The 12,203-nt window shown below is 46.3% G+C and overlaps 1 protein-coding gene across 1 annotated transcript in view; it reads left to right on the top strand.

Moving 5' to 3' along the window:
* The first annotated feature begins 692 nt into the window (after positions 1–692).
* The window catches only part of Hgd (homogentisate 1,2-dioxygenase), a 48,850-nt gene continuing 37,339 nt past the window's right edge, over positions 693–12,203 (top strand). The window contains exons 1-3 of the mRNA XM_075962353.1: positions 693–830; positions 8,120–8,191; positions 9,136–9,224. Coding sequence (XP_075818468.1) covers positions 816–830; positions 8,120–8,191; positions 9,136–9,224 — 176 coding nt within the window. The 5' untranslated portion in view covers positions 693–815. The remainder of the gene's footprint in view (positions 831–8,119; positions 8,192–9,135; positions 9,225–12,203) is intronic.

The following is a 12,203-nucleotide window of genomic DNA, read 5'->3' on the forward strand; positions in this document are numbered from 1 at the left end:
AGTGTCTGGGGAAAACCTGGCACAGACAAGCCTCGGTGTATGTTCCCTTCCTGAAGACCACCAGTCACAAAGTCGCTACCTTCCAATGGCTGCAGCAAGTGGCTAAGACGAAGGACAAGCAAGGCCAGGAGAAGGCAGCTGGGGAGCAGTCTGCTCTTGGGACTAAGGCATTAGGAAGCTAATGACTAAAGAGGGTATAAGCATACCTAATGTATTCTAGGAAATCAAGATGAATGACAATAAACATCCCAGCTTGTTCTAAGTTCAACACTCTCTCAATAGTCCTAGCTCTGGGACCTGAACTCTTCCATGGGAGGCCGTGTCAGGGAGCCTCCAATCCTGGTCCTCTTCTTCCCACACCTCTTGCCCTTGAGTCAAAGCACATAGTGTTCCCTCCACGGTCACTGAATCCTGGCCCTGCTCCTTCCTGGCTTGAGTCTGGACTGAGAAAGAATTCTGTCACATCTGGCAGGTGCTAACTCCCACAGTTCCTTTTTCAGCTTCAAATCTTCTGCCTTTGGGGAAAAGCCTTCCTTAAAGTGGAGCAAGTCAATATTTACCTCCAGTGAATGGAACCAGTTCTCTGCAATGCTCTCAGAGATGACCTGGGTTAATAATAAAAAAAAATAGTTGTGCAAGAATTGTAGATGTTAGGACGTTGGACTTTCTGCCTAGTATGTCAATTAGGCAACTCTGCCTTGAGTAACGTGCTGAGCACGGAGATGCAATGAACTGGTGAAAACAAGAATTCTCTGAGAGATTATAAAGAGAGACAGAAGACTTAGCGCCTCACAAACTCCCTGGCCTCGCTTAAAATGGCAGAGTTAAAGGTAAGAAACCCTCTGTCTGGATTTGGATTAAGATTGGAGACTGTATCTGGGGGTGTCACTTAAACAGGAAAGCCTACACTTAGCATGTCTCAAGCATCAACACTAGAGAAAAGAAGGGAAAAGAGATGGAGAGAAAGGAAAAGAGGAGGGAAGAAGAGTGGAGAGATCTCTAACAAGTTTATTGTGCCTTCTTCAGCAAGAATTTGTGGGGTTTTCTGGTGTCAGAGTTGAAAGACACTTGTGGCTGGAGGTTGTAGAGATTGCCTACTGGTTACTAGCACTTGATGCTCTTCCAGAGGACCTGAGTTCAATTCCCAGAACCTGTCCAGCTGCTCATATGGCTAGCACCCTCTTCTAGCCTTTGTGGCCCCTATAGTCCCATGTACATATATACACTCATACACACACACACACACACACACACACACACACACGAAAGGGAGCCTGACCTAAGGTCCTGTGCTCTGGATGGACAAGAAAGAGGTAACCAAAGAAAGCAATTGTACCCTTGCCTTTGTTCATCTCTAATACTGTCTTGCGGGTCAGTGGGCATGTTGAGAGCTCCCCTTCTAAATGGACGCATGCATTTCTCTATGTGTCTCCTTCCCGGCTGCTCTCTGCCATCCTTGTGACTGCAACTCCCTGGACTGTTTCAGGCCAGCCAGTTTAATGTGCTTAACCTGCTTAATCATTTGGTACCTCCGACTCAGGCTTCAACAGTACTTTCTTATTTAGTGTGCCATTGAGAACGAGTGGACCATGTGTTACAGATGCTGGAGGTTTTAACTATGCTCGCTGTAAACCTGAGGTATAGGTGCTCTTTTTCCTATTTTAAACCAATAAGGAAAGCAAGGCTCATAGAGACTAAGAGACTCACTCAAAGTCCCTGCTGGTGAAGGATGGAGGCCACAGTAGAACTCGGGTTTATTGGAGTTCAAATTTCAGGCCCCCCCCCGAAAAAGAAGATTGGTGGCACCTGCTAGGCTGGCGCCTTTGGGGCAAGAAGAAGAGGGTGTTCCCAGGGCCTAAAACTCTGCCTAGCAGCCAGGCAGTGGTGGTGTACAACTTCAATCCCAGCATTCGGGATGCAGAGGCAAGAGGATCTCTGTGAGTTCAAGGCCAGCCTGGTCTACAGACTGAGTTCTAGGACAGCCAAGGCTACACAGAGAAACCCTGTCTCAAAAAACAAAAAACAAGCAAGCAAACAAACAAAGCCTCTGCCTATTGCTAGGTTCACTGCATACAGCCAGAGCTAGAACATCCTGGCACATTGGCGCAACCTGGGTAGAAAAGACCCACTAGGCCTCTTCCTGGGATTCAGGGATAGAACACCTCCAGAAAGCTTTTCAATCAAAGCCGGGATGGTAAATCAGGCAGTTCTCTAATTAATAGGCACCTTGAAGGTGCTGAGCACCGCAGAAAAGAGGTTTTCTTCTCTATCTTTGTGCCAGACCTAGAGTAAGCTCTCATTCGGTGTTCGTTCATGATATTGCAGTTAATGCAACATGGGAATGGAGAAACTTCTGGAGGGAGCTGTTCCTAGGTGGAGTGAGGACACAGGATTAGACCAGAGGTCATGCCACGTCTGAAGGCACAAAATATACAGAAAGATCTGTGCACCACAGGAACCTAGTGCTTCAGCTAAACTGGAGCTGCTGGGGGTGCCCAGGAGAGGACCCGTGTGCAGACCTGAACTGAAGGGGAGTGGGCATAGGTAATGCGAACCTAATAGTCCCTGTTTGCCAGCGGTGCAACTGAAGATGGGGAGGAAGGAGAATTCATAAGTTTGCTTTGTTAAATCCTATGAGGAAGCTCATCACGGGAGGAAGCATCCTTACCATTTATAAATAAAACATATCTAAAATCCTGTCCTGCTGCAATGTTTAAGCAACTTAGTATGCAAAACGCCACCGCATGTAAATGGCACGCTGGCCTTTGTTCTCAGTTTCAAAGGCTCGCCCAGCCTGCTGCCTCCTCTCCAGAGGTCAGGAATCTTAACACAGAGAGCCAGTTTAAGGCACACCCATTCCCATCAATAAACAGTATCAAACCTAATTTGAAATGTCCCTCATGCTTCCTCCATCATTTCAATGGCTATGTCAACACAAAACCTCGGATGAGATCACATTTACACGAAAGCACAAGGAGAGGAAGAAAATTCAGAAGCTAAAATAATGGCATGAGGTTTAAAGGTGGGCTCACCGCGTTCTGGACTATGTCACTTCGTTTCTACCCCTCCTCACAGGCTGACATCCCCCCCCCCCCCCCAGCAGACACCTGACTCGCTAGCTTGGAGTCTGAGACGATTCTTATGGTTAATGACAAAGGGGGACCCACCGGCCTACAGTTTCCTATTGGGCTACACTAAATGACCATCGATGTTCTAGCTTGAGACAACACCATACATTCTCCTGCACTTCTGGAGAGTGGATGTCTGAAATCATTCCCAATGGGCCAACATCAAAGTGTCAGCATGGTTGAGCTCACCTAGAGGCTCTGAAGAGTATTTCTCATCTGCGGTTCCTAGAGAGTGCACATTCCTTGGCTCCCAGATAGACCTCTGCTTCCTCTTTTTCAACCAAATTACCTTTCACCTTTGTCCTAATAGAACACCTGGGATGATTCTCTTAGAGTGCCTCAAACCGTGGGGATGCTCCCCTTCCCCAACGCTGTTTACTCAACCGCGTCCACAGAAGGACGTCTACCCACATTTCCAAGTTCATTCCAAGTCACCTTAGCAGCTGAAAAAACGACCTCAGGCCATGGGTGAGGCAGCCAGAGGTTAGGAAGACCTTCCTTACACTCCTCCCCAGACAAAGGACAGAGACCAGAGGAGACAGCAGGTAATAAGGTGACAGAGATCCCCGTGAAGAACCTGCTGCCTCTCCTCGGGTTTCTATTGAGATGGGCATGAAAACTGCAATTTGCTCCCGAGACTGGAGAGTTGGGAAACCTCTGCTCTCCTTCCCAAAGCCAATCCAGGAAGACAGAAATAGCCGTGTTAGAATATGTTTGGTTTTTTATCTTTGCAGTAAAGGCTGGTCTAGGCAGCACCAAACTCAGGAATGGCATTTCACAAAAGGGATGGCTAACTCCACCTCTGGCCATGAGTTTAGCTTTTAGTTTTTCTTTGCTTGGGAACAGGAAAAAGTGACTTGTTTTGGCTGTCACTAATGTACCTCTTAGCTTTATGGCCAGTTTAAGCTCCGCACTGGTTCCTTTACCCAACAGTTGTGAGCCCCAAATTGCTTATCTGGTTCTTTGGTCTGTTTTCTTTCTTTCTTTCTTTCTTTCTTTCTTTCTTTCTTTCTTTCTTTCTTTCTTTCTTTCTCTCTTTCTCTTTTCGGTCTTTTGTTTCTTCCGGACAGGGTCTTGGGTAGCCCAGGATGGCTTTGAACTCACTATGCAGGAAGGAATAACCTTGAACTCCCAATCTTCTTCACCCACCTCTTGGGAGGGATCACAGGCTGCCCTGCCACCTGCGCTTCTGGTTCATCATTAACTAAACCATAACCAGCACGTTGAGGGCTGTTTGCCAAAGGGTCGGGGCTTCGAAGTCCTAAGTTGTCTATTCAAAAGCCTGCCTCTTAGTTTCAAGCATTAAGAAATAAAACTCCAGGGTCCTTCCAGAGCATTGTTCAGCCTGCAGCAGCAACAGCACATTTCCCTAACAACCTTGATTCTATGATTCTGTTAAGGTTAGCCAGGAGAACTGGCTCCTTTTATAGGAAGAAAATACAAATAGAAGAGCCCTGGGCCTCTGTCTCCCAGACTCGTCCCTCTTTCTCTCGCACCCATTAAAAGGAAATGAGGTGCACCATCTACTCCCCATATCAGGTGTTACCAAGAATCTGACTCAAAAGGACCCCTTCAAATGACTCTGACAAGTAAATCCTATCCTGGGGACCAGATGAGAATTGAAAAGCTGGGTGCCAGTGAGCTGCCAGAGAAGTGACTGTGCACAAGTCACATGGGCCCCAGAAATGTATTCTTTCATTTAACACATATGCATATAATTCTCTTGGAAAGAAAGAAAATTGTCTTTTTATATAGCATCAAATTATTCCGAAATCTGAGCTGAAGGAAACATAAACACACTCGCTTAATGTCAGGATTTATTTCACTCTTTGCAGAAGGTGCATCTTTACATAATCCCAGAGGCAGCTGGAGCTGGAGCGCTTGGGTTTTCACAGCTGATGGAAGAAGAGTTCAGAGTCTGTCCTTGGACTGAAAGCCTTGAGACAGCAGCTGCAGAATGCAGCTCCCTCCACTGGGAAGCCTTCAGTGGCAAAAAAAAAAAAAAAAAAAATCTAGCAAACACCTCCATAATTTTGCTCCTGGAAGGTTAGGAAGACCAACCAGCTAACGGTGACTCAGAAGCTTCCGCTGGCTTCTTAAGCCAGTGCACTTCCATGAGGTGGAAAAAAGAACTAAAAAAATTGCCACCTCCCTCCCTCCTTCCTGCCTCCTTCGCTCTTTCCTTCGGAGCTCCGGGTGGCTCCCTCCCAAACCAACAGCTGTTCTTTCTGTGTTTTTTTTTCCCTTTTCCTTAGAGCAGGGCCTTAATCAAATGCTTCAGAATCACTAACTCCCATCTCTCCTTGTTCAGAATACACTTAGAACCTGTGTTCTGAGGCCCGCGGTTACAAAGACCAAGGAAGGTTAATCAGTAAATCCACCCTGCCTGCCAGAAAGCTCAGCTGGACAGGGCAGCTCTCAAACCTCCCCCTCCTCCCTGCAGAAAGGAACAATGGCACAGCCCGACTACGAGAGGCCTGTGTCTTCCTCAGCGGCTTCTGTCACAGGCTGATCTCCAATCCTGTTTCACAGAATGGAAGATAATTGGAGGTCATTACTGATCCTCAGCAGCTCGAACTCAGTCCTGTTGGTGGTGCGCGTGCATGGGGTTCATTTTGAGAGAAGAAAATTGTTACTCCGCGGAGGTTCAGGATAGCGGATGGTCTCCGCCATTACCCCAAAGCTGTAATTCCAGACTGTACACAGCTTGGAACAAATCTCATTAGAAAAGACCTTGACTGGGGGAGGGAGGATTCTGATAAATTTTCAAAGAGATTTTTTAAAACTGTGGGGATTGAGAGGTATAGCTAAGTGGCAAAGCACATTTGCATAAGGTCTCAAGTTCAAACCCCAGCAACAGCATACACACACACACACACACACACACACACACACACACACAAACCCGTGTCTGAAGACGAATGAATAATTTCACTCCCATTACTTTCTAGGTCATAACATTTCACATTTCATATTCCTTCCAAATATAGACACTGCTGGCCTGATCGTCGCTCACACATCCAGGCGTGTTACATCTATAGCTCATTCTTCCGGAAGCTGCCAAGGACTTTGAAGGGCCTACCCTCCACCCCACATCCACCCTTCTCCTATCTCTTAAAGAATCATGCTCAAATGGCGGTATTTCTCTCACCCAGTAGGGCTGCACTCTCCTTATCGTAGGCTAAAATCAACTCGTGTTTGCGTTAGAGCAAAGGGAGTTCAAATCCCACTCATGGTGGCAACCATGCCCCCTGAGGACCGGTGAGAAACACCATGGGCCGAGACACGCGGTCCACAGAGGTGAATGAAACTGGCTCAGTACTAACCTTCAGGAATCACGGAGCAGCAGAGAAGTGACAGTGGCAGGCCCACGCCCAAAGTCAGGTGCGCTAAACATGGCTCCCAGTGGACTAGCAGTGACTGAGCCAAGATGCTACAAAGTCTGCTGCCCTTCCTCAGATTGCCCAAAGGATCGTAAGCATGATTTCATGCAACCATTTTGTAAATAAATTTCTAGAGAGGGGAAGTAAGCTGTTTCAGGAATTCCAAGGCAGCTAAAGGTTGGAGCAGCTGATGCCGCCCCCCCCCCCCCCCAATGGAGGCACCATGGCCCTCAGAGTTTGTAGAGCAGCACAGGACTCTGGCAGCTGTGCACTCAGTTCTCAAGAAGCCAGACTGACTTCATTCAAACCAGTTCCTTGGTCCTAGTTCAGCTGTCTGTGGATAGCTGCGATATTCTTCGAGCATCAGTATTTATTGGCTTTCCCAAGTGCCATCAATAAAGCAGTCTTTACTATTGGGGGTGTATAAATTTCAGAGGACCCCTGTAAGTTACCTTGTTGAGGAATCTAATTTCCTCTCTGTATTGTGAACCTCAAAGATGGCAATCATGGTAGCCCTGTTGCATTGTTCTGAAAAGATTCGGGGCTGGGGCATCTTCTAAGTCATTCCATCTTTAATCTTTCCTTTCTTGTATCCACACAAATGCCTATACACACACACACACACACACACACGCACGCACGCACGCACGCGCGCACATACACTAATCCAGGTGATATTGACTCCTGTGGAAGGAATGGTCTTTTTTTTTTCTTTCCATAACAGTCCTAACTTGTCCTGGAACCAGCTCTTGTAGACCAGGCTGGCCTTGAACTCACCAAGATCTGCCTGCTTCTGCTTTTCCAGTGCTTGGATAAAAGGCATATGTACGTCTGGAAGGAGTTTTCTTACAAACATCTTCCTGTCTCTTTAAATCCACATACCTCTTCCCAGTTTGGGATTTTGGTTTCTCACTTGTTTGTTTGTTTTAGGGTGTGCAGGGGGGAAGGACTTGTGATAGAAAGCCATCCTGCTGGTTTGGAGCTGAAATGATGCCTGAGCCATCTCCCTCCCAGGAATTTCCAGACAGAACCAAAATTAAAGGGCTTGTTCTTGAAATGGGATCATTAAAAAACAAGCTTATAAAATCAGTCAAGAACGGTTAAGGACAGAAAAGTCTATGCAATTCCTCTCTGGTTAACTGCAAATATTTAAAACATACAAACACATATTGTATATCCTAAACAGTTCACCAGTCAAGACATAGCAGCTATTGCCCATAGAGTATCACACAAATACATGCCCTTGTGGCTATTCTTGCCTTTGTGGGATGGCAATGTCGTAAAATGCTCTTCACATCCTGTTAGGGGCTGGGAATATGGCTCAGCAGGAAGATCACTCAAGTCTGAGGACCAGAGTATGGATCCTCCGAACGAACCAGTTTATTATGAGAGGCAGAGTTAGCGGTCCTGGAGGAAACTGGTGAGCCAGCCTTGCAGTGAGCCTCCAGTTCAGAGAGAGCCTGACTAAGAAAAGCAGTTGAGGAAGAGAGACGCTCAACTGTGGTCTTCCACACGTACACATATAGTCACCTACATACATGTAACAACGTGCACACACATGCAAATACATCCCTGTAACAATCAAATTTGTGTCTTTGTCACATGTAGTACATTTCTGGATTTGGGAACGAGTGTGCTTCGGAGGACCCTCGCTGCCCGGGTTCTCTGCCAGAAGGACAGGTAAGAATGGGACGCATGTCTGGAGGGAGGGCTCAGAACTGTAGGTATGGAAGACAAGCGTGTAAACCCAATAGCTCCACCCAACATGCCTCTTCTAATTTAGCAGGCCGACTGTCCAGTGTCCAAGATCATTAGCAGAATGGTGTCAGAGCACAATACCAAGAAAAATATCAAAACAGGGTTTAAATTGATTAGCTACAGCCAAGGACCCAATCCAAATAAGTGAGAGTAACTACAAGAACTTCCCGGATATGCCCCAAAGTCCAAGGTTAGAGGAACTTCCTGGAAAGAGCCCCGCTGAAGAACATCGGATCTGACCATGATTAGAAAATAAGTCACTTGACAAATGTATGCACGAATGTGTCCTCGCCCGTGCTGGTTACAGTAGCAAAACCACTGCAAATGAGTTTATCTTCAAAACTTTTTGGCGGCCATTTCATGGTATGGAAAGTGCTTTTAGGCTGGCATAGTGGTACACCAGCGTAATCCCAGCACTCAGGTGGCAGAAGCAGGGGGGATCCTGAGTTTGCAAGCAGGTTGGGCTGCACACCAAGACCTGTATCGAGACAAAAACAAAAGAAATGCTTGTGACATATTGCATCCTTTTCAAAGGAAAAATTTCCGACTATTATAGACTTATATGTCTCATAGGATCTTCATTCGGAGGCAAGAACAGAAAGAAATATATGAACATTAATATTAGGTTGTTTTGGTTGGCGAGGTAACGGGTCATCTCATATGTTACGAATTTTCCACAATAAGCCTGTATCACTCTCACTGGGGGACGTCACGAAGATATTGCCAAGTATCGGGGGTGGGAGGCAGCAATGTGCAGTGGTCCAGAGCCTGTGCATTCAGGCCAGGATCTCTCCCCACTGAACGGGTTGGAAAGTAGGGTGCTTTGGGTGGTGGAATGATTCTGTGTGCCACCTCCTTTGTTTTAGAATAATCCGCAAGTCTGCCCCTACAATCTCTACGCGGAGCAGCTCTCGGGATCAGCCTTCACTTGTCCACGGAGCACCAATAAGAGAAGGTACACGCTGGGGTCAATTCTGACTTAGATCTGGGGGCCCTGCATCCCAGCCAAAGGCCCTCCTTGTGCACTGCGTTCTAGGTCACATCGGGGACATCCAGGCTTGTTCCCAGTGATTGATTGGCAGAAGAAAGCTAGGGAGCAGCTGTACAGAGGCAAAAAAAAGCACACAAATCCAGTCCCATTACTAAGTCTTAGTAGAATGCCACAGGAAAGGTTTCTCACGCTCAGACTTCCCTCTAAGGATTGTATAGTCTCAGCCTCCAGTCAGACAAGATTCAGACATCTTTCTCGGCTGACTAGAAGCATTATGTTCTTTGCGTGAAAACCGATAATCCAAGCTGAAGTGCTTGAAAGGTCATGTATTATGGCCCCACGGGGTTTGAATTAATAGGGTTTCTCCTCTTCGGAATTTGCCTTTCCTGGAAGCTGGCATGTTCATTAGTACAGGGTGGCGTGTTCTGGGCTCACTCTAATCCTACAAGCCACCTCGGCGAACCCTCTCGCTAATCAGTCTCTAAGGAGCAGGCTGAATGCTGACGCTGGAGACCCAGGAGGCAGTCAAGCGTTAGGATTTGAATTCACGGCATCTAATTGTGGGGATTTCAGGTCACCGGTGTGTAAAGAATGATGTTGCTGACTTTGGAGATTTGGGTAGAGCTAGAGTGGTCTTACACTGTCTAGATAGAAGGAGGAAGTGGGTTTCTATCGACTGAGTCCTCCCGAGAAGCAGATGGGACAGCACATGCGTGGTAAATATCAGCTCCCTTCATGTTGAATCATGTCCACTCTCAGGCGGCCAGGCAGCGCCCCCTGTGGTTCAGCCCTTGCTCCTACACCTACTGTTGATGGTATTGAACAATTCTCTACCCTTCAGATCCTCCACATTTGTAAATGGGATCCTAAGAGATAACATAGGCAAAGGGATAGACTCTTTTTTTACTTGTCAAAAATCAAAGATTAAGCCGGGCATGGTGTGGTGAATGCCTGTGATCCCAGGATTCGGAAGGTTGATGTGAGAGGATCAAGAATTGAAGGCCAACCTGGACTACATATCCTGCCTCAAAAAAAAAAAAAAAACAAAAAACAACCAAACCAACCAAGCAAACAAAACACAAAGCAAAAGCAAACAAGTACTCAGAGATTGTTTCTATTGTTATTTGGCTATCTCTTCCTTTAGACAAGATAAAGTAATCCACAAACAAGCCCTGTCTGTTCTAATTGATGGCAGCCTGGCCTCCATGACTGTGTTCTTCACTTCACGGCCTATCTGTCCACTGGCTACCCGGTCTCCAGAATCTGCTGCTTGCCCCCATTATTCAGCAGTATCTTCAGCCAGCAGGAGCTGAGCTCTGTTCCAGGAGGCTGAAAAGGAACTCTTGGCATTTCATTAAGAAGCTGGCAACATTCCCTGCATCAGAATTAAATCTCGGTCCAGGGCAACCTAGTGTAGCCTGAGGAGTTTGCTAAACTCAGCTGAAAAATAAGGGACACTAGGCATGGCTCACCCATCTGCTTAGAACTCTCCAAAGACAGGCACAAGAAACGGAGGAAAACGCTCAATCCTCCAGTAGGACAGTCTGGCCCTGTCTGTCTATGGATGGGTCAGCTTCACACTCTCAGGTAGTCAGTACTCACTTAACCCCAAAGCATTAGGAACACTCAAACTACCAGAGGTTCCACCAATCTCTTGGGAAAGTAAATCTGTAAAGTTTAAATTGTGGTAAAAACCCAGATGATTAAGAGACGGCAATTCAGTAATCATCCAGTAAGTGAGTGCCGAGCGAATCTGCAGTCCTTACAGCAACCTTAGGACTACAGATGAAGAGGATAGGGTCCAGGAAGTTGCAGCATTCTGGCGGGGCTAAGACACACATATGTGCTCAGCCCCACAGACTCCTGGGAGTTTGAAAGGTTTGTGAGCCTAAGTCTGACATCATTGCATTGAGAGCTGGGGAATGAGATGGCAGGGGAACAAATTTATCCCATTTATGGTTCAGATGCTCGTGACTAGACAGGCAAATTCCACCCTTGAGTTTGGACTGTCCCGGAGCCGGATGAGCACAGCAGGTCTTCCACGGTCACAGAAGTATCCTTCTCCCTGTCAACTCCTATAAAGTCTTAGTGAGACAGTGCCCTCTCATCCTCAAGGTTCCCTCAGCAGACTCCTTCTCCCTTCCTTGAGTTGGATCTGATCCTAGAGAAGAGACCAGCTCAGGCCTTGATGTACACAGACGGCAGAACTTACTAAAGAAAAGGAAAGCCAAACATCCATAAACACACCACATTAAAGCACGGACGTGTGCTTTTTTAACTACGTAGTAAAGAAGTGGAAATTCTAAAACTTCTCACAATTAATACCAGAAAGACCAAATAAAACCCAACTGAAGTCAACATGGGACTCTACAAGCAATTCTTAGAAAAATTACGAAAGACTGATAAATAAGCAAAGCTTATATTGACTTTATTTAAAATAAAGGACATGCTGAAACAAAAAGAGACACTATATTTCACTTTTAAGAGTATGGTCATTGGAGCTTGAGAGATGACTTAGTGGGTAAAAGCATTTGACTTGAGTTCAAATCCCCAGTACCCACATAGCCACTACAGTTGCACTCCCTTATAACCCCAGAGCTGGAGAGCACAGAGGCAGAAGGATTGCCAGAGTATGCACAATTATAATAGCATCCCAGATTGAGGGAGATGTGGGAGATACATTCTCGGCTGTTATCATTAGTGTGAGAAGACAGTGCTCCTACAGTTTGCCAATTTTGCTTATATACGCATTGGAGAAATCCAAGGCAACAGATGAGAAAAGTGGTAAGCTCTGTACCTCCAAGAAATAACCATGAGAAAAGTTGGAGAGCACTGATCACCCCCAGGAATTTTTGAATATAGAATTATTTCCCCCATTGTCATAAATCACTTTTAAAGGACAAAGCAGGTTTTTACCTTAAGAAATAACAAACCTACTCCCCA

This window comes from Microtus pennsylvanicus, chromosome 1, assembly GCF_037038515.1.
Source record: "Microtus pennsylvanicus isolate mMicPen1 chromosome 1, mMicPen1.hap1, whole genome shotgun sequence".
NCBI lineage: Eukaryota > Metazoa > Chordata > Mammalia > Rodentia > Cricetidae > Microtus > Microtus pennsylvanicus.